The sequence below is a fragment of the Colius striatus genome, chromosome 3 (assembly GCF_028858725.1).
Source record: "Colius striatus isolate bColStr4 chromosome 3, bColStr4.1.hap1, whole genome shotgun sequence".
NCBI classification, from domain to species: Eukaryota; Metazoa; Chordata; class Aves; order Coliiformes; family Coliidae; genus Colius; species Colius striatus.
The window spans coordinates 55,962,842-55,986,851 of NC_084761.1; the positions used below are offsets into that span (position 1 = coordinate 55,962,842).

General features: G+C 36.5%; 1 protein-coding gene across 3 annotated transcripts in view; it reads right to left on the minus strand.

Annotated features, from left to right (window-relative positions):
* FSTL5 (follistatin like 5) overlaps positions 1–24,010 on the minus strand; it is a 296,370-nt gene that overhangs the window by 85,835 nt on the left and 186,525 nt on the right. For all 3 annotated transcript variants that reach the window (XM_061992991.1, XM_061992992.1, XM_061992990.1), the window contains exon 6: positions 16,626–16,792. In XM_061992991.1, the coding sequence (XP_061848975.1) occupies positions 16,626–16,792 (167 nt within the window). The remainder of the gene's footprint in view (positions 1–16,625; positions 16,793–24,010) is intronic.

Consider the following 24,010-nt stretch of genomic DNA (forward strand, 5'->3'; position numbering starts at 1 on the left):
AAGCTTTTCATACAAATCGTCAATGTAGAGCTCATCTTCTATTATCTCTTCCTAAGACTGAAATTCAGGAGCTCAGATCATTAGTTGAACAGGATTTTTCTGTAGTGTTCATTGATGGGATTAGGGGTAATGGAAAAAAAGCTGGAACACAAGAATTTCCACCTAAACACAAGAAAAAACTTATTTCCAGTGAGGGTGAGGGAGCCCTGACACAGGATACCCAGGGAGGGTGTGGAGTGTCCTTCTCTGAAGGTTTTCAAAATCTGCCTGGATGCGCTCCTGTGTGACCTGATCTAGGTGAACCTGCTTTAGCAGGGAGGCTGGACTAGATGCTCTCTAGAGGTCCCTTCCAATCCTTGCCATGCTCTTAGTCTGTGATTCTGTGACTCTCCAACTGAGTAGATACAGTTTCTTTTAAATGGAAATTTCAGCATGCTCTCATACAGCTGTCTTTTTTATTGGTTGATGTTACTCAGAGATCTTCAGAATGACTCATACACCATTTAACTTCTACTCCTTTTTAAAAATATAAATTTTTATAGCATCAGATTTAAACAGATAAAGCTATTTGACATTCTTTTCTCATATTTTTTTCAATTTAACATCATAACCAGTGACATGAATTTATAATAATTACCCAATTACCATAGTTTATTACAATTCCACTAAACTGCTCCTTTTTTTTTTTTTTTGTAGTTGTATTTATTATTACACTCCCTACTAAAACTACAAAAATAAATTTTCTTTGCACTGTGCAGTTTACTTGGATGACATTCCAAAGTGCTAGGAGGCTCCAAAGAAGCAGAACTACCAGAACAATTTTATGGTTTAAGGTGAGTCAATTCAGGGTCAGATTTGTGGAATGAGCTTGGCCAAAGTCTCCCTATTTATACTTTCCGTCTTTAAATACATTTTATTTGTAGAAATAGTGGAAGAAAATCATTGAATACTTCCTAAATTTCCCAATTTTGAAAACATCTCTTTAGAATTACACTGAGATGACTGAATTTATTTTCAATCAGCTTACAAGCCCCTTTGTCTAAATTTATAAAGTTTATTGAGTTTTTTTATTTCCCTATTGCATAAAATACTGGGTTTCACTTTTAGATTCATGAGTGCAAACCTCTTTTCTTATGTTGATGATAGTTCATATCTTTGGTTCCTGAACTGCGCTCATCTTAAAGTAGTTAACGTCTTTTATTTCACAGAAACAAATTTCTCAGGATGCTTCTTTACAAACTCAAGAGAATCTATGAACAGTGAAAAAAATAAACCTTTAAACTTTTTTATTACTAAAATTTTCATCCAATTTTCATCATGTCCATCCTATGTATTTCTGAGCTACTCAGCAGTGAGACAGGCAGATAATCTGCAAAAGCTCTATAGGACAAATTTGGGTTCATTACAAACTACCTTAGTCACCTGTGATAGACAAATGGGTTATAAAATATCTTGCCAAACACATACAGCTTTCAAATATCCTGCAGAAAAAACTTCCTAAACCAACATCTTGGTTTCAGCTGGGACAGAGTTAATTTTCTCCATAGTGCACAAAGATCTTTTTGCTTATTGCTGAACAGTGCTTGCACAGATTCAAGGCCTCTTCTTCCATGAAAACAAGTGGGCTAGGGGTGCACAAGAAGCAGGGAGGGAGCAGGGCCAGGACAGCTGATCCAAACTGGATAAAGGGCTATTCTGTACAATAGGATGTCATGCTCAGTGTATGAAGTAGAGGAAGTTGGTGGAGAGGGGCAGATGGCTGCTTGGACATTGGTCAGTGGGTGGTGAGCAATTGCATTGTGCAGCACTTGATTCTGTTTTTGTAGTGGATTTTAAAAAATTACTTATCCTTAAAAAAAAAATCTTATTATCAGTGTTATTGTAGTTGTTAGATTTTATTTTATTATAGTTAGTAAACTGTTCCTATCTCATCTCATGAGTTTTACTTTTATATTTTCCCCTGATGCTTCTCCCCATCCCACTGCAGGGGGAGGAGTGAGGGAGACAAGACACGATGCTCAGTTGCTGACTGGAGTTAAACCACAACAACCAAAAAGACAAAGATGGGTAGACAATCTCCTACTATGTGGCATCTGAAGAGAAAATATGGGGGAAAAAAAAAGAAGAAATAAACCCAGTACCTTTAAATCTGATTTTGAAAATAAGAGTGATTCACTTTAGGTTATTCTTACAGTATAAAGGAAAAAAACCCATACCGTCACTTGAATAATTATCTTTAAGATGCTCTCTCATTTTATATGAAGCATTAATGGATGATCTCCAGACAACTGTAGAAAGAATATAGGGCCAATTATACGTGTTATTTGGATTATTAACACAGTGCCATTTGTGTCAGTTCATTATCGAGTATGTTATGTAAGAAATAGACACATACATACAAAGGTTTTGAATGTAATTCCTATACAAAAGATTTTTTTAAAGTATGCGCCTGAATACACAAAACAAAATGAAGGACATCTATCCACTGCGTTCTTTTGCCCTTTGCTTATAAAATCAAAATATTGACAGCTTGAATGCTAGCACAGCAGCTTCACTTATCAAGGGTCTAGCCCGGATTGACATGCCACTCAATACTCATAAAAAAATTTTTCTAAGAGTCTTTTAAGCAAAAAGCAAATCCTAGTCAATCTTAAGTGAGCATTTTGTATGAGCTGAAGTACAATAAGAAAAGGTCGAATTACACTAATAAAAACTTAATAACTGAGATAATTTACATTTAATACCAATCTTAATTACCTGCAGGCATCACATACACAGTGCCTTTGCTCAAACCACTAACCCAACATTACACATTCATCAGTCTAATCTTCTATCACAATATAGCATCACTATGCAAGATCAATTCCTTGATGTCAATGAAAGCAGACATTTCAGTGTCATTGGCAGCTACCTGAAGACTTGCACTGGAATCACTGAAACTAGTTATGTAGGAACCAATCTTTCTTTTTTCTTTTCTATATAAATGAATCGTGATGATACATTTAATGACAGTCTTTGTATCCTCTAGTTGGGCTTTCCGATCAAGTAAACTGGAAGCTATTACAAGAAGATCCTGCTACAAAACTTACAGAAAGTTCAGAAAGTTGTCAAAAAAATCCCCAAATTTCCCACATGTAGTAGCACTGACAAACATATTTCCTAGACCTGTACCAAGTAGGACTTCTTTTACTAATTGGAAGTCAAAATGCTATGAAAAAAGTAAATAAGCCTACAGGTATCATATATTTTGATGCTTGTTCATATACAAATACAAGAGTATAAATCTGACCTTAAAAAAAATCTCATCTTTTTAATGTATTATGACCAGTAAAATATTTCTGTTTCTTCTTTCCAGTACACATCTTTCCATCTTGAAGTCACAGAAACCAGTACGCAAATTCCCTGTTTCCTAAAGAAATTGTGAATAGTACCCATTATTATTTTCTGGATGTTATTAACAAAGTAAAGAAATCTTGCTGATATTTAAGAACTTTGTTTTAAACACTCTCGTAATTTATTATACATACAAAGTTTACTATGTACTACTATTTAAAATATTCTTAATAAATGGTGTATTATTTTGAAGTAAAATGCCTAATTGAGGTACAAGTATTATAAAAGTCAAAAAAACAAATCAAACACAAGTATTTTCAACTATTGAAAAGAATATCTTAAACTCCAGTTAAACAAAACTGTTACTCTCTTCGAATTGAGAGTAACAGGTTCTCTCTTCTGTGAGACATCAACTGCTTCAATTTTACAACTGCTGTGTCAATCACAGTAAGTAATGTTCTTGTTGCAACAACAGTTAACTCTTTGTTAGCAGACTTCAAGACAGTATGAGATCTACCAAAATCATTTTACTTCTCAATACCTCATTATTGTTTATATTTATCTCTATATTTGTATTTATGTTTTGCTTTTTTAAATACTACTTTCTGTAATGGACCCAAAAATTCATTAGAAGTACATGACCTTTATGAACATATACTATATATATAAGCCGCATATACTATATTTTCTTGTTTCACCTTTGTTCTATGCTTTAATACTAAATAATAAAATGGTATTATTCATGGGAAAGTTTCTATGCTACTGTCACCATATGCAACTGCACTACTGAAATTCCATCGTTCACATTTTTTGTATATATAGACAGTCTTATCTTGGAATACTGAAACTAGAGATATTTTTTTTCCTGCTGCTGATCCCTCTAGCTAACTTTTGGATTAAATTATGTTTTACTCTAATTATAACCCCATCATCAACAGTTGCTAACTAATGATGAAATTCATGGCACAGAAAGGAATTAATACAGAGGAACATGAGAAAAGGTACTTCTTTCCCCTGCCTTCTTTTTATTTTAATTTAAAATGATAATTTTTAACACTCTCAGCTTAAACTTCAAAGCCTTTGGCTGAATTAATTTATTTTCTGATGATAAAGTATACCCCATGAAAAACAGAATTTCAATTATCTTTCATTAACCATAAGTGACATTTCACAGAATTCCTAACATTTGCCATATTGCGGCACAAAATTTAAAACATCTTGTAGACAAAAGTGGCATGGCATTGATATTTTACTGTACTAGAGTATGGCAAATTCTGTACTAAAGTAGATAATTTCTAAAATTTATATATGAATGGATACATGATATTGGTAGTAGGGGTAGACAGATGACTGAACAGTTTGATTCAGAGAAATCTTAAATGTCATCATCTGAAAATGTGGTAGACATACCATATTCTGTTGTAATCTCCTCAGAGCTGGCAAATTAAGCAGGCTTGAACTGGATAAGTAATTGGCTTCGTGTCACTTTTGCAAGTAGCAGTACTGGTGATTTTACAGTTGGGTGGTAAATTTATTTTTGAGTCAGTACTGAATCAATACCTCGGTGCAATACTGCTGGATTTTTTTTTTTTTTTAAAATCATTATTTGTTAAAATAATACCAATGCCAGTTGAGCCAAATTCCCAATAAGTAATGTTGTTTTAGGGTTCTTTTGTGTATGTGTGTTTAAGCAATGGTGCCTCTTTGGTCAGTGACTCTTGGATATCAAAGCAGTTTTGTTTCTGATGTTGTGGATCTCCTACTTAATATACTATGGTGATGATTTGAAAGCCAGGACTGGAAGCCACAGAAGGCCATTATTAACAAAGCACCTTTCTCATTTTTTTTAAAGAGGACTGACCTTTACTGCTAGCTGTCACCTAGTACAAGTTGCTCTTTTTAGACTTCTTTTCTAAAATAATAACCTCAAAATCTTAGTATTTCCTTTGTGTGCTATAAAATTCTTTCACATAATTCTTATCAAACAGTTGTGGAAAACATTGACTCTAGTAGCATAGCAAAAGTACTATCAAACAGCTTGGCCAAAAGCTGTTGGAAAAATAAATGTGCACGTGGTAATAAAAGAATTCAAAAATGATGTCATTTTTCACCCAGCTGAAGGAATGTATGCTGCATAAAAAATGAGAAAAATAAGTCTATAACTTTACATTAAAATGAAGCTGCATATTTTATGCACCAATCAGAAACCAATAACACTAACTGAATATGGTAGTATCAGCAATATAGACTGCAGACATAATCTGCATCTTTCTATATACAGATAAAGAACATAAAAAACAGTGAATTTGTACTGAAAACAAAGGATTGAGAAAGAAAAATGGTAGTAAAAATAGATGCTTACAAAAATTTCGAAGGCAGCTTTCTCCTAATTTTATAATACAGAGAAGATGGAAAAGAGTGAAAAGAAAGATGTGATAAGTTCTGGTGACTGCTGTTGTCAGCAGGAGTAGGGAGGTGATCATTCCCTTGTACTTGGCTTTGGTGAGGTTGCACCTCGAATACCATGTCCAGTTTTGGGCCCCTCTCTACAAGAAGGACATTGAGGTGCTGGAGAAGATCCAGAGGTGGGCTACCCAGCTAATAAAGGATTTGGAGCACATGTCCTGTGAGGCACCTGGGGCTCTTTAGTCTTGAGAAAAGAAGGGAGACCTTATCACTCTCTACAACTACCTGAAAGGAAGTTGTAATGAGGAGGGTGTTGGTCTGATCTCCCTAGTAACAAGCTAGAACAGGAGGAAACGGCCTCAAGTTGTGTCAGGGGAGGTTCAGTCTGGATATGAGGAGGAATTATTTTTTATAAACACCTAAGTGGTGAATGTCAGGAGGTTGGGGCATCACTTTTTTTCTGTAGTGCCCAGTAACAGGACAAGGGGTAATGGAAAAAAGCTGGAACACAAAAAGTTCCATTTAAACATAAGGAAAAACTATTTTACTGTGAGGGTGAGGGAGCCCTGGCACAGGCTGCCAAGGGAGGGTGTGGAGTCTCCTTTTCTGGAGGTTTTCAAAACCCACCTGGACACATTCCTGTGTGACCTAATCTAAGTAGACCTGCTTTAGCAGGGGAGTGGAACTAGATGATCTCTAAAGGTCCCTTCCAACCCCTACCATTCTGTGATTCTGTGAATTTCTCTACTGAAAGGGTTGTCAGGCATTGGAATTGCCTGCCCAGGGAGGTGATGGAGTCACGTCCTTGGAAATGTTTAAGAGAGTGTTGGATTTGTACTTAGGGAAATGGTCTAGTGGTTGATAGGGCTAGGACAAAGGTTGGACTTGATAATCTTAAAGGTCTCTTTAGCCAAAATGATTCTATGATAATATGATAAAAAAAAGAGTACAGGTTACTATAATAGTAGGACAATAATAAACAATGTTTGAATGAATAATCATAGAATCATAGAATGGTAGGGGTTGGAAGGGACCTCTAGAGATCAAATGAAGATATGCATAAAAGCTTTCTAAAAGGAAAACATTAATATAAAATCACTAGCTCTGTATCCTTAAAATATTTCCAAGCTTCTAAAAAATCTGCTAATCATTATTTACTATGGCAAACTTTAAAAGAACAAGCAGGAGTGTTATAACTATATTCTAAAATAGCAACAATAATCAAATAAGTTGTTAATTTTTTGTCTTTATATTATAAGTTTATTTTCAGAAATTTCTACTTTTCTTTAAATAAAGGTGTCACTGATATACTCTGAAATCTCCAATGAAACTAGACAGGATCAGCTGCAATGTACTGGAAGATACGTCCATGTAGAACAAGGACAGCTATGCTTTGAACACCTATGTTCTTCACATATTTTAGCTTACACAGAGACTGTCTTAAATAGCCAGGAATATAGAACTATAATTTCAGCTACTCCTCAAAAGTTGTGTCCAATATGCTGTGTATAGACATTGGTTTGGAAGAACCAATCATAATTCAGAAATCCATAATATCCCTTTTATTTTATTATCAGTTTCTGACTGCAGATGTCAAAAATGTATAGTACTGCCTTCCAGGTAGTTTAACAAGGCTTGCCTCAAGTTATTTTCAAGGACGTCTTCAAAGCAAGGGGGATTGGATATACATGTTATATTACCATTTCTCACTGTCAAAAGGCCTTTCACTTTAAACTCCTGAAAAACAAACAGGAAAACACTAAAATCCAACCCTTAAGATTCTGTGATTCTGTGAAAAGATTCAGCTACTTTGGCTATGATTAGCAGAAAAGCTCTAGAATGCAGAAATGTAAGCAGCGCATGACAACAGACTCAATTCTGCAAGAAGCAATTACTTTATCCCCATCTCTCATGGGAAAAGGACCCAATCATGATCTCAATTACTGTTGAAATCATGAGAGTAGATTATGGTCCACAGAACATGATTCTGTTCACCTCTGAAATCAACACTTTCATTTGCAATGAAGATAAAATGAAGCAGACTGAACTAGCACAATAGAAGAGAAAGCCCACAAGGATCTTAATGCTTCTTAATTTAAAATTGTCAACTGGCTCAAAGTTAAAACGGCGCCCATCATAAAAAAGATGTACATAAAGTATCATAAAGTCCTGCAGTATTATAATTTTGATTAAGCTAGAATTACAGAACTTGCATATCTACATTATTTTAATGGAAATCAATAGTTATAAATTAAACTTCGTCACAATCTTTTTTCACCGTACTTCGTTAACCCAGAAGGTACAGATCAACACTAGTATCAGGCTAGATCTGTTTTACAGTGTCACTAAGATAAATATTGACATAGCTTCAATATTCAAAACAAATATAAAATCTTGCAAGTCTTACATGTATACAAAGTTACCCTTCTGTGTGATTTATCCCACTGTGAAAGAATTAATTAGGATTCTGTGGAAGAGAAAAATAAAGGACAGAAGAGAAAAGAATGAGACGATTGCATTGGCAGTCAAGACTTCTGACATAGGTATAAAAAAATTAAAAGGTATTAGAGAGTTGATAAAGCTGATTGGCATCTTTGACAATAACTATTTGCACTTCATTTTTAAGACAGGATAGTGAAAAGAAAGGTATTTGACCCATTAAATAGAAAAGGTAAAAACATAACTTGCTTTAAAGAAACACCTTGTAACAGATAAAAGGCAATTCAATACAGATGAAAATATAAACCTGCTGACTTTAATGAGTCTTTGTTAGTCAAATCCATCCACTTCAATATAAAAATCAGGAGAAAAGGTGTAAGAGAGATGTAACAGGTTTAAGAAGTGTCATAAGCATAACATACAAGGAAAATCTTCAACTAGGCTGTTAATTTTGTGTGTCCCAGTTGTAACATACACAGACCACATGTAAGATAGGACACTGCAATTGCTGGATTGTAATTCATCTATTTACTAAGGAAAGGTCAAAATAAGCTGTTTGGGAATCTATTTTTCTATTAAGCAAGACTGGTAGCTTTTTTACTATGGTACTATGATCAACCAGTTTGATTTGTTCGATGTTGATGGAAAAGGTTAGGGGAATCATCTCTGAAAGGAAGGCCTAAGGGAAGGAGGTGGTTTTGTTCCCTTCATATCATATGAAGCCAACACTTTCCCTCACAGAGGGGTAAGAAAGTCATAGCAAAGACTCCGGAAGGTCAGAGGTGATGTTTCAGGAAGGCTGAAACCCTCCTGATAAATGAAGCAAAATCATGCAGAACTTGCTACAAAAATTCAGAAAGTCACTGAATTGACTGAAGGCAAACCTGGAGGCAAGCATTCTCTCTTTCAGGCCACTGAAGAAAGAAGAAACATGTCTATATGAATTTGAAATTTCTACTATGTTTTGACAATTAATCCTTACTTTCTTTAAATTTATATTCCTCTGGTTTATTTACCAATACAATTTATTGAGATTTTTTTTCCTTGTAAGTGTAGTTGTCTTTGAGGAGCAGAAAAACATCCCTGACATTTCTGGCTAATTTCTGGGATTCTGTCATAAACACGCAGAAAACCAATTGCCTTAAAGTCATAATTGTATCACAGAATTGTTTCAGTTGGAAAACACCTTTAAGATCATCGAGTTCAACCACTAACCTAACACTACCAAGCCCACTACTGAGCTATGTCGCTCAGCACTTCATCTACCTCTTTTAAATATGTCCATGGATGAAAAACATTTCCATCACCAATTGCTGAGCAGAACTCTCCAGAGTGTGAAGCAGCATGTTTTTTCAGAGGATATTAGCTTCTAATGGCATTTCCATTACAATATTTTGGTGTTTTAAGGGGTTTTTTTCTGTGTCATGGTGGATATAGAATATATCAATGAGAGAATGCAGACTCTTGAATCACACCAAAAAAAGTGAAAGTTGTAATCCATTTTAACAAGATGAACAAATGGGAAGTTTCTAGAGAAAGATAATCTATACATTTCTTTAAAACCCCAAACTGAAATATTACACGCATCCCACGAAGGTAGCCTAAAAGAAGATAACATGAGCTTTTATCTGTAAGCACAAGTTAAACTACACTTTTTAAAAAAGTTACTAACTTAAGCAGATGTTAAACTTTACACGTGGTCAAGTTATCTAAGTAAATGTTGTATAAATGTAAGAACAAACGGCAGACATCTTGTAAGAAAAGGGCAATTGCTGACATGTATAGTGAAGAAGGTGAAGACAAAACTGAAAGAAAAGGTAAAAAATAATAAAGTCAAATGAGAAATAAATTTTGTTTAAAACATGAATGGATTAACATTTTTTAAAGAGGAATATGAATTGCATTAAGGAAAAAAAAATCTACCATTTAAAAAATTTTCGTAAGTGAGAATTATTTTCTGTAATGACTAAAAGGTTAGAGAAGACATATTCAAAGAAGTGGAAAGATAGATAAGAAATTTAAGATGCAGAGTAACAGCAGGCAAAAATGCCTTTCTAGATGCGTATTGAAATATCATCAAAATGTCCTGTGATATCAGTTCTGTAGTGAGTTAAGTAAAATTTGCAGAAGCATACAATTTTTCAGGTTTTCATTCAGATGGATGCTGATTACTCTGCCTCCCATCAGTTTCAATAAGAGAACGATCAGTAGCAAGATGCATTACCTCCACAAATAGGAATCGTAAGTACCATACGAAGAACCGAGGGGTACTAAGGACTTCTAAAATTGCCAACTGGATATTATCAGTGACATTATTCATATTTGACCACTTGATAGCATCCTCCAAGTTATTTTATAATTTCTAAAATTCACTTCTTAAATACAATTTTTATTCTCATCCCTTGAAAGCCAAATAGTATTTCTTAACATTTCTTTAAAATATCTTAGAGTGTATAACAGTATTCATTATTTAAGACTGACTCTTAGCCAATCCACAGATGACAGCCTTAAAAATATATCCTGTACACTTGTAGTAGGAGACTGTTTTTCAATAAACAGAAAATCAGCACAGTTTGAGTTTAGACTCCTCTTTTGCTGCTTCTTGTTGCATTTTTCCTTTTGGTAAAACACATAGGACATTATATGATTTTGAGTTTATCTTTCCCTGAAGAGAATAGCTGAATTCATACTGACAACTGCAGACAATGCAAAGACTTAATTTGTTAGTACGAACATTTGCTATGATTTACAAAATCACATTGTCATTGCTGCTTAGACTGATTGGTTTCCTGTGTATATGCTGACTTCTGGTTATGATGACTATAGGCCACCTGATCAGGAAGAGGAAGTGGATGAGGCCTACAAATAGCTGAGAGCTGCCTCATAATCACAATCCCTTGTCCTCATGGGGGACATTAACCACCCTGATATTTGCTGGCAAAGCCACTCAGCCAAGCATGCACAGTCCAGGAGGTTCCTACAGAATGCTGATAATAACTTTCCATCACAAGTAGTCAAGGAATCAACATGGAGGGGTGTACTGCTGGACCTTGTGCCAACAAATAAGAAAGGTCTGGTTGGGGATGTGAAGGTTGGAGGCAACCTTGGCTGCCGTGAACATGAGATAGCGGAGTTCAAAATCCTGTATAGAAAAAGCAGGACACCAAGCCAGGTTGTGACCCTGGACTTCAGACAAGCTAAGTTTAGCCTCTTCAAAGACCTACTTGGAAGAATCTCATGGGGCAGGATCCTAGATAGTAGGAATGCCCAAGAAAGCTGGTTGATCTTCAAGTGTGATTTCCTCCAAGCTCCACAAGTAGTCCTCCATTGTGTCCCCACAAGTAGAAAATCAGAAAAAGGAAACAAGAGGCCTACATGGATGAAAAAAGAACTACTGGAACTACTCAAGGAGAAGGATCACAGAATCACAGAATCTTAAGGGTTGGAAAGGACCTTGAAAGATCATCTAGTTCAACCCTCCTGCCAGAGCAGGACCACCTAGAGTAAGTCACACAAGAACTCATCCAGGTGGGTTTTGAATGTCCCCAGAGAAGGAGACACAACAACCCATCTGGGCAGCCTGCTCCAGTGCTCCATCACCCTCACAGTGACAGAGGATGCAGAGATGGCAGAGAACTACTGAAAGCATTTTTTGCTTCAGTCTTCTCTACCAAAGCTGGCCTTTGGGAAGCCCGGTCCCTGGAGGATAGCAGAATAGTCTGTATAACAGAAGACTTTCCCTTGGTGGGCAAGGATGAGTTTAGACACCTGTTGGGCAAGCTGGACACCTATAAATCTATGAGACCTGATGGGCTGCACCCATGAGTGCTGATGGAGCTGACTGATGTTATTGCTAAGCTACACCATCATTTTTGATTGTGCAGAACTGGTGAGGTGCCTGAGGACTGAAGGAAGGCAAATGTCACTCCAGTCTTTAAAAAGGGCAAGGACAACCCAGGAAATTACAGGCTGGTCAGCCTCACCTCCATCCCTAAAAGGGGATGGAAAAACTCATTCTGGATGCCATCTCAAAACACATGAAGGAAAAGATGGTTATCAGGGGGACTCAACATAGATTCACCAAGGGAAATTTGGCTTGACCAACCTGATAGTCTCCTACGGGAGTATAACCAGCTGGCTAGATAAGCAGTGGATGTCATCTACTTTGAGTTCAGCAAGGTTTTTGACAGTATCTCCCATAACATTGTCATCAGAAAGCTCAGTGTGGACTGGATGAGTGTATCGAGAGCTAGCTAAATGACAAAACCCAGAGGGTGGTGATCAACGGAGCCGAGTCAAGTTGGAGGCCTGTGACAAGTGGGGTTCCACAGGAGCTGGTTCTGGGGTTAGTCTTATACAACATCTTCATCAATGTCCTGGGTGAGGGGACAAAGTGTACCCTCAGCAAATTCACTGATGACACCAAACTAGGAAGACTGGCTGATTCCCCAGAACGCTGTGCTGCCATTCAGTCAGATTTTGACTAGCTTGAGAGTTGGGCAGAGAGGAACCTCATGAGGTTCAAGAAGGACAAGTGCAGAGTCCTGCACCTCAGGAGAAACAACCCCATGCACCAGTACAGGCTGGAGATTGACCTACTGGAGAACAGTTCTGCAGAGAGGAACCTGGGAGTTCTGGTTGATAATAAACTAACCATGAGCCAGCAATGTGCCCTCGTGGCCAAGAAGGCAAATGGCATCCTGGGATGCATCAAGAAGAGTGTGGCCAGCAGGTCAAAGGAGGTTCTTCTCACCCTCTGTTCTGCCCTCGTAAGGCCTCATCTGGAGTCCTCTATCCAGTTCTGGGCTCCCCAGCTCAAGGGACAGTGAACTTCTGGAGAGAGCCCATTGCAGGGCCACCAAGATGATCAAGGGACTGGAGCATCTTTCTTATGAAGAACGGCTGCAGGATCTGGGGTGGTTCAGCCTTGAAAAAGACTGACGGTGGACCTCATCATTACTTAAAAGCATTTGAAAGGTGTATATGAAGAGAGGAGCAACACTTTTTTCCGTAGTGTCTATTGATAAGACTAGGGGTAATGAACAAAAGCTAGAACACAAAAAGTTCCACATGAACATAAGGAAAGTATTCTTTACTGGCACAGGCTGCCCAGGGAGGGTGTGGAGTCTCCTTCTCTGGAGGTTTTCAAAACTTGCCTGTACATGTTCCTGAGTGATCTAGGTGGACCCGCTGTATGAGGAGGTAGGATTAGATGATCTTTAGAGGTCCCTTCCAACTCCTACCATTCTGTGATGCTATAATCCTATGAGGTCTGATGCATTTTGCTGAGAAAAAAAAAATTGTCTGTTTTCCCTGGTCAGTGCTTGTCAAGTTTTTTTTTCAGAAAGTGTACTACTATTTACACAACATTATTAGTCTTGAGATACGTGGACGTGTTTTTTATATAACTGAGTAAATTAAGAATTCCCAATGTTAGACAAAAATGACTATGTTTTATAATATAGCTATAGTAAAGCCTGCAATATATTTTCTCTAGAGACATCATAAATTATACATGGCATTAGGCATTTTGAATGTTTAAAATTTCCTGAATAAGTATGATATATACTTTGGTGATTAAATTGCAACATAAACTATCCTGACCTCTGCATTTGTCCCTTTGAAGGTAATATACATTTAAGTACTAAATTAATTTTCCATAGTCAAAAATAAAACACCACTCTTTTTTGTCCAATTATTTTTCTTTTCCTCAAGGTTCTATTTTTATTATGTTGCCTGAACCTATAAGCAAATGTGACACTAAGAACCAAACTGGGAATACATGATGAACAAGGTTCAAAAAGGTATGGAATGACCAAAGAAATATTGAAAGAAAAGAAAAAGTAACAGACCAAAGGAACATCTAGAAATCAGTACAGAAAGGGGGATCAAATCAGTGCAAAGAGTGAAACTTTTTTTTTTTTTTTACTCCAGACTCCATGAACTCTTTCTTCCACCTTTTGTTACTTTGTCTATGAAGATATATTAGATAAATATCATCTATATATATATGAGTGCTAATAATGGATATTGCATCTATCTTTTTTTTTCTATATTTTAATCGTAACTATACTGTTAATATTAAATGTCAAAGCTATCACATAATTTTTGCTTTAAAATAGTTTCAAGCATTCCAGTTTGTTTATGTTTTTTCTTAAGATAACAAATAAACAATGAATTAATCTTCAGAATTATGAATTCCTATCACTGGAAGAAAATGAGAAAAGAATATGAGAAAATCTGGTCAATTCTAGCAATTTCAGTTTTTCTTTGAATATATTATCACCACTGCAGTCTAATTTCAGATTGAGCATCCCATAAGTCTCTAAAAATTCCACACTTTATTTTCGTCCAGCTGTGATAAAAACTTCAGAAGTGTGCCAGGTAGCCCTAATGGCCAGACTTGCACACAGCTGCTTCTTTATTCATTCCCCACATACCAGCAACAGTAGGACAGGGGGAGAAACTGAAAGAACGTGAATAAGAAAGCTCATTGGTTGAGATAAAGACAGAGAGATTGTGTATTGACTCCCATGGTGGGCAAAGAAGGGTCGATAAAGATAGATTCAACCTTGGGAAATTTAGCTTAATTTTTTGTCAAATAAAATAAGTAAGTAATTGTTATTTTGTGTGGTGGGAAACAAAAAAAAAACCACATATTAAAAAAAAAAGCTTTCTTCCCTTCCTTGGGCTCAACTTTTCTCCACTTCAAACTCCTTTATCCTCTGCCTGAGTGGTACACAAGGTTGAAGGGGTACTGAAGGCCATGTGGCTGCCGCCACCATGGAGCATCTCCTACTCCTCCAGCCTTGGACTCCCCTTTGTTGTTTCTTGCTCTTTTTGTCCTCCACCTCTGGTATTTTATGCCCTTTTCTGAACGCTTTTCCACAGTTGCCATGAATGTGGCTGAGGGACTCGGCTCTGTCCTGTAGTGAGTCCTCTGGCACTGTCTCAAACTGTCAGTGTCCAGCATGGGGCAGCTCCTTGTGGCCCCCACTGCCACCACCTGGCTACCTGCACTCTGCACAAGATGCTTGCGGGTTTTTTTTTCCTTTTTGTACTCAAAATGTATCTACCAGGCTTTGAAAATATTTGCTTTTTTCATATCTGCAAATACAGTCAACTGAATCTTTCAGTTTAAAACTGAGCTGTTAGCCTCATTATCTCCATTCATAGTTTCCCTTTTATTTCTGTGTCCAGATGCGTGTTCCTGTTTCTATCTACAGCGCATGCCATTTATTATACTTAGAAGCAATTAGTAAGAACTCCAGATCATTATATACAAGTATCATGAATATTTACAGAAAGCTATCAAATAATGCAGAAAGGAACTTGTGAACATGGGCAAGACACTTTTGAACGTCAGTCATATGATTAATACTACACTAACGAAAGAAGCAACTTAACTGAGAACTTTTCAGAGGATGCTGATTTTATCCTAAGCCTTTCAACTGACTTAAGGCAACCATTCTAGCAAGATAAGCTTTGAAATTGACCTTTATTTTTGCAAAGCATCACCTCAAAGCAATTTACAAACAGAACTAATGTAAAAACATCAAACAAGACAAGGGTGACATGCAAGTACAACTTACATCCTAGAAATAAAAGCATTTGTAAGAAAATAAAGGTCACCAAATCATATATTTGGTTGTAGTGAGACTGCACACACATAATAGTTTCACTGATTTCAGACTCAGTTGAGTCAAACAGCAAGTACAACTCTTGATCTAATGGTTTGTCCACGTTTGTAACTTCGCTAACATAAAATGGCCAAAACAATTTAAGCATACCAGAGTCAAACAAAATAGAGTTGAAACTTATTTTTAGTTTTGTCAGAAATTACGTTCCTTGTTTTCTATTTTGCTCCATATTTTGAGGTCATGGTAAAGTTGGGTGGCAAATACTTGCCTTCCTAATATAAAGATTTGCAAGTTACACTGATATTTGCTGGTGATTCTTTGAGAAGCACCATGTACGCTGCTGAATATCTGCAGGAATGAGTAAAACAACCAATTTTTTTAGTACAATATTTGTCTTGGAAAAAAATACATTTTAAGTGAATTATTAGAAGATAAGTTTATTATAATGGTCTCTTCATACTAAGTCACTTTACGTTTATTAAAATGTTCGTTTCACAGATTTTTGTGTTTTTTTTAGATGTTTGAAGACTGTATAATCCTGAATGTACAACGTTGTCAGTATTTTGGGCTGCAATTTTGACCTCATGTGCTTTTATTGCCGTGTTTATTATTCCAAATTGTTGTCTGTGAAACATGCTTTCTCTATATTTAACAGCAAGGGTTTGAATGCTCAGTAAAATAAAAACAGAATGAGTTTGGCAGGCAAACAATTTCCATTTTTTCTTTGAACCATTGGGAGTATGGAGCTTGTTACATATTATGAAAAGTTTTGATAATAACGTGTTAACAGAACTTTTTCTTACTTACATTGATATCTTCCAGATCCAAGCTATTCAGAATAACATTGTTCCTTTTCCAGATGATGGGAGGTCTCAGAGTTCCTTGGATCGCACAAGTTAAGACAACACTTTGTCCTACTGTTGTTGCAGTGGTGCTTAGCTTTTGATCTTCAGGCAGACTCAGCTGAACTACCTCTGTAAAAGATATATTGTTTGTAAGATTAATTAGCAGGCAGTTTCATAAGGTTAATTAGCATGCAGTTTTTGTACACTAGTAATTTAAAGAATTTTAATTGGAATCAAAGTAAAAAGAACTTCCAACAACCACAGGAAGTTCAGAGTATTTCAAATAAAGGTCAGCGTGACATTTCAATTACATTGACTGACAAGTATCAGCCTGAAAGAAGAGAAGCATTTAACATGAAAATTAATTCAGAAGTAAAACTGTAATAAACATGACAGTGTATCTGAAGTCAGACATTGGAATTTTTTTGACAATTAAGGACAATGCAGCAGAGTAGTCAGTACTTTCATCTGAGCTAAGATGGAAGTATGACTATAAGAAGCATTGATATGAGTTAATTTTTAGAAAAGAAAGTTACAAATGCAGTTCAAAGTACTAAACATAAATGACAGACTGAAATGGAAAACAAAGTGAATTCCGCGTTAAGAATATTAAATTAAGGTATAAGATTATTTTCTAGCAAGCCAGCTTTTATGGGGCATTTTCCTTGATACCAGTGGCTTCCAGATCCAAATGACATTAGTAATCTCTCCCATTTCAATCACGGAACTGTATTCATGAACTATGTTCCAAATACACTAGATGACATAATCTTTAAAAAGCAGTAATTTCTACTATATTTCTCTGGTCTAACATAGTTCCTTTTATAATTGTAGAAATTCAGAGCCACAAGAATAGGTGTGTACTTGAATAAATCTCCATAAATATAGGACAGGGATGAAGAAGACCTGGAAAAACCTGAGCATTTTACTGCATCAATTCTGAAACTGCTCTGTCTGCTAAGAAACAGAAGGAATAACCAGGATGGGAACACAGCAGAAGAACAGAGTCTGTGTAACAATTAGAGACAAATCTAAAGTGTGTGCAGTATATCACCTGAAATACTGTGAATTATCTCAATCCACAAATATTGGCCACCTATTCTTTGAATCAACTGTGCAATACAATATAAGTTGCTAATATTGTATAAATTGCTAACATTGATAAGCTATTTCACAAGTCTTGCCAATCCACTTTTCATTTAGTATTACCTAAAATAACCCTATATATAATATCTGTAAAACAGTAAATTTAGAGGAGGCATATTCAAAAGTGTGTCACAAATTTTTCTTCAGGGTTGGAGCGCATGTGTGTGTTTTATTTTTAATTCAAGACAGACAAATTGCTAACAAATTTAGAAGCAAAACCACCAAGAGTACATGCAAACACATACATTCTGCATGGATACATGTGTACGGGAAAATTCAATCAATATGAGAAACCTGAGGAACACAATACTGCTTTTTCATATTTTTCATTTTTGTAGTTATTGCTTGAATCATGAAGAAATTTCAGCATTGCTCTTGAAAAGCATACAGCATTTCTGAAACAAACATCAGTGCAATAAATTCAAACTCAATATCCTGTGAGAACAAATACAGTTTATGGCATGGTATAAGAAATATCTTAAAACAAAATCCCTGTGATTACAATACAAAATAAATTCTAAACGTTAAAAAGATGTAAAGAAAATCCTAAAAAAATTAAATTTACTATGAACTGTTAAGTATAGAGTATGCAGGCTTTAAAAGAAAAGTATTATCAGAGTATAAAGAAGTATTACTGTATTTAATTTAAAGAAACCTTCGTCATACAATTTTGGAACAAAAAGAAGTATTCTTAACCCTGTCAGACTAAGACTATGGAAAGTATGTCTTCCGCTATTTTTTATTTTCTCCAGTAGTTAATATTGCAAGAAAAATATTGCATTATTTCATTATCTATTTTGTACTGTAATACCAAATAAATGCAAAGTAACTGATGGAATTTCAAGATGAAAAAAAATTATGTGATCATCCATGATCAAAATGCTAATTTTTCATTTAACCAGAAGTTTATCATTGTTGAAGTTTTCAAATAATCTTTTTAAAAATTTAGACATATGTGATGGGAATCCATCTCTCTCCGCTAATCTATGTACTAAACAGCTCTAATATTAATAGAAGGCAACTTCACTTATCATAGAATCATAGAATGGTAGGGTTTGGAAGGGACCTCTAGAAATCAACTAGTCCAATCCCCTGCCAAAGCAGATCTACTTAGATTAGGTCACTCAGGAACGAGTCCAGGCAGGACTTCCAGAGAAGGAGACTCCATATTCTTCAAAGGCAGCCTGTGCCAGGGCTCCCTCACCCTCACAATATGAGGGTGTTCCAGCTTTTTTTGTGTTCCAGCTTTTTTTCCATTAACTCCAGCCCTGTTGCACTTATGACCCAGAACTCATTTGGAAACTTACATTAAACTTGCATTAAAAAAGTGTGATACATATGAATGTAATGATATTGTATACTCTTCTCTCTTATGTAATTATTGTAGGTTAGAGACAGAACAGTTGAAAGCTACATTTTTTCTTGTACTATGCCTAATTAAACATTATCTAGAAAAAAATTCTACATTTGTAAGGACTGTCATATTAGATAAAAGAACGATATAGGAATTGAAGTAGCATCCAAATAGCAATTTTCTACACAGTTCTGAAAGCTTTTTATCTTTTGTTTTTGACATAAACTGCAAAAGGCATCATGTATCTAAGCCTTTTTAATTATCAAATTACTTTCATATAAGAGAGACAATAATCCTTCCATTATAACAAAGTAGCAACTTATAAGCAAGCTAAGATACTTTTTTAGGTTCTTTTTTGTCTCTTAAAAGTAATACTTTGTAATTAACACAACCCTTTTTTCCCCCCCCTCAAAATGCAAGCATTAGAGAGTCGTCACAAAAACTTTAGAAAAATCAACTTTGTTGTTTTACAGTTAAATCCAAATACTGATTCTTCTCCATAAGTTCTCGCTCAAAATTCAAGTGATACTGCTCATCAGACATGCAGAAATGAGATTGACTCCATTTCTTCTAAATAGATACATTATCTTCCACAATTTGTTACAATAAGGAAATGTATTATTTATATTGATGTGATGGTTTAACCATTGGCAGGGTGCTAGGTGTCCAACAAGTCATTCCATCACTCATCCTCCTATGCTGGATAAGGGAGAGAGAAATACAAGAAAGGGCTTGCAAGTTGAGGTAAGGACAAGATCACTCTGCAATCACGATGGGCGAAACAGACTCAATTTGAAGAGAAATAGTTTGATTTATTAATAAACTGGGTCACAGCCTCCTTCAGGCATCTACCCACTCCAGCATGGGGACCTTCACAGGCTGAAGGTGGATTTCTGCTCCTCCATGGCTTCCATGGGCTGCAGGAGAACAGCTGCCTCACCATGGTCTTCTGATTCAGTTTAGCATCTGCACAGCAACTTCTTCCTCTCCTCAAACATATTCATCACAGAGGCATTACCTTCGTTACTAATTGTCTCAGTCTCGGTCAGCGGTGGGTCCATCTTAGAGCTGACTGGCACTGACCTTGTCAGATACAGGAGAGGCTTCTAGCAGCTTTTCTTTTAAAGAAGACACTCCTTTAGCCTCCTGCTACCAAAACCTGGCCACATAAATCCACTACAACTAAATATCATGCATTTTACTGCAGTTTAAAAAATTTACTGTATTGTCAGAAGCGTTTAATCTTTCTTCACTGACACTAGCGTGCAGACTTCCTGAGACACGTATGCATGGCTATTGAATAATTAAAAACTTCTGTTAGATAACTGACAGTACAAATATTTTGCTTTACTGAATTCACTATAAAGATCTCAAAAGGTAAATAAATACACAGATACTCCATTTAAAAAGGATAATGGCCTGTATTTTCCAAAGTCATTATTACATTTCAAAAAGTCATAAAGTAACAGTCATGAAATCAGCTTGTACTATAGGCTTCTGAATACTCTGAAATCAAAATAGAAGTATTGAGATATTATTTTATTGACACTAACAGTTCATCTGAATTTCAATTTTAATAATAATGACAGGCTTGAAGAAACAACAATAGTAATAATAATAGTAACTAAAAATAACACAAGATGATTACACTTATTTTGCCAGAGGAATTAGATGAGAATCATTTAACTGTTTCTCGGTCTTCAATATAATGTTTTTATTTTCCATTTAGAACTTCTGTTGCACACTTAAAGTGCAAAATTTTCTGAATGTAAGAAATGGTTGTCCTTCCTGAAACTGGTCAATGCACTGATGTTACATATTTCCTAAAAGTTATGAAAAAAACCTCCTTTTAATAAATGCACTAAAATCAGTGTTTTCCCTCAAAATACTTAACAAATTAAAGTAAAATCTCTCCATATATTACACAGTTATATATAAGTGATTGTTTCACAGGAAAAAAAAAAACAATCTATTGCCTATATTTTCTCCTTATAAGAAAAGCAAAAGTACCACCCAACCCAAAATCCCTAAGCCTACAGAGCAGTACCTGGAGCAGAGCTCTTTGACAAGTAACTCCCTGAAAATTCCTGTTCATGAACTGTGGCTAGGGTGGAAGAAACAACACTGATGTTGGGGGAAAGGGTGTGTGCAAAGTGTTGTAAGGTGCACAGAGAATCATCTCTCTCAGATCCCAGGCTCCATGTCATTTCTTTGGAAATTGAAAAAAGAGGCGCAGGAACTAAATGATGCATTTACCATCTCTTTTTCCCTCCATGAAATAAATGAAACCTAGTTCTGAGAGCAAATACGTCTTTTGCCAGAGACTGAAGCCACGGCAGTTGGAGATATGTATGACCTGCTAGGCTGCCTCCCAGCTTTCTCTTCCTGTTGCTCCTGTAGGTCAATCATAATTCTTTGAGGTTTAGTCTCAGATTTTGTTTATTTAATTTTAAATGAAAAAGTAAAGTTTAGAAAAATTGAATGTTAAATCAATTCAGTTTGCTAAAATTAACGCCAAGAAAAAAAATAAAGATGTTGCTTACAGAGGAATAATATTATTCTTAAGTAGTCAGTAGGTTTTAACATTTTATAACTGTTTGTTATCAGAAGAATGAAAGCTCTGAATGATATACTGTATTTGTTTGTAACTCCTACAGAGGGAATATCAATCTGCCACACATACCTGCTTCTTAATCACAAAAAGTCACAGGATAAGTTCTTTAAGAAAAAGGGGAGAAAGGAAAACAATAACATAAAACAAATTGATTTAAATAAAAGCTAGAGGTATAGTTAGGTGATGTGGACAAAAGAAAAGGTTACAAAATAGCTTCGTAAAAATATATGGTTCGAAGTAACATTGAAAGAGGTGATTATAAAAGATGACAGAAGTGAAACCGGAGTAATTGTTAATTGCTATTTTAAGACATTAGCAACCATCTGGATAAAGAACTCTCACTCAAGGGTCTCAGAAACACCCAAGATGAAAAAAAAAAAAAAAAAAAACCAACAACAAAACAATCTAATTATTTAAATATAAGACACTTCTGCATTGGTTGAGAAACATGTGCTAGATTGTTGAAAGGTTCTGAGAAATTTCCTGGCTGCTATATCCATTCTGCAAAGTCCCCTACCCTTCATTCTGCTGAATCGTACTGAGTCAAATTCTTATGTTTTTTCTTATCATGTTTTTCATTATTGAAGTTATCATTGTGTTTGATCCAGCTTGATTTCATCCTTCTTGTTATCCTTCACCCTTCTCACCCAGTCCAGCAAGGATAATAGGATGGCCAGGATAGCAGAGGACTTGCCTTAAGTGGAAGATGAAGAGGTTAAAGACTTGTTGGCCAAGCTTAAGGCTCATAAGTCAATGGGTCCTGATGGGATGCTTCCTAGAGTGCTGAGGGAGCTGGCTGATGTGATTGCTAAGCCTCTCTCAATCATTTTTCAACAATCATGGAGGACACGTGAGGTGTCTGAGGACTGGAGAAAGAAGGCCAGTGACACTCCAGGCTTCAAAAAGGGCAAGAAAGACGACCTGGGAAACTACAGGCCGGTCAGACTCACCTCCATCCCTGGAAAGGTGATGGAACAACTCATCTTGAATGTCATCACTGAACATATGAAGGAAAAGATGGTTATGAGGGGGAGTCAACACAGATTCAGGGAAATCCTGTTTGACCAACCTGATAGCCATCTATTAGTGCATAACTGGCTGACTAGATGAGGGGAGAGCAGTGGATGTCATCTGTCTTGACTTCAGCGAGGTTTTTGACACTGTCTCCCATCACATCCTCATCAGAAAGCTCAGGCAGTGAGGCTTGGATGAGTGGACAGTGAGGTGGATCGAGAGCTGGCTGAATGACAGAGCACAGAGGGTGGTGATCAATGGGACAAAGTTGAGTTGGAGGCCTGTGGCCAGTGGAGTTCCTCAGGGATTGGTTCTGGGGCCAGTCTTGTTCAACATCTTCATCAATGACCTGGATGAGGGGACAGAGTGTACCCTCAGCAAGTTCATTGATGATATCAAAATGGGAAGTCTGGCTGATTCCCCATTCAGCAGGATCTTGACTGACTTGAGAGTTGGGCAGAGAGGAGCTTCATGAGGTTCAACAAGGACAAGTACAGAGTCCTGCATCTGGGAAGGAACAATCCCATGCAATAGGCTAGGGGTTGAACTTCTGAAGAGCAGCTCTGCAGAGAGAGACCTGGGAGTCCTGATTGATAATAAACTGAACATGAGCCAGCAATGTGCCTCAATGGCCAAGAAGTCCAATGGCATCCTGGGATGCATCAAGAAGAGTGTGGCCAGCAGGTCAAGGGAGGTTCTTCTCACCCTCTGTTCTCCCTTGGCGAGGCCTCATCTTGAGTACGGTGTCCAGTTCTGGGCTCCTCAGCTCAAGAGGGACAGATACTTCTGGAGAGAGTCCAGCACAAGGCCACCAAGATGATCAGGAAGATGACTGGAGCATCTTCCTTATGAGGAAAGGCTGCAGGAACAGGGACATCCCTTTCTTCTATTATATCTAGCAACAGGACAAGGGGTAATGGTATAAAGCTGGAACACAAAACGTTCCACTTAAGTATAAGAAAAAACTATTTCACTGTGAGGTTGAGGGAAGTAGTGGCACAGGCTGCCCAGAGGGGTTGTGGAGTCTCCTTCCTTGGAGGTCTTCAAGACCCACCTGGACATATTCCTATGCAACCTGATCTAGGTGGACCATGTTTAGCAGACGCGTGGGACTAGATGATCTCTAAAGGTCCCTTCCAACCCTACCATTCTATGATTCACTCTTGAAAACACACAAAATGAAACTGTACACAGTATTTTTAGTGTATCAAGTAATCTG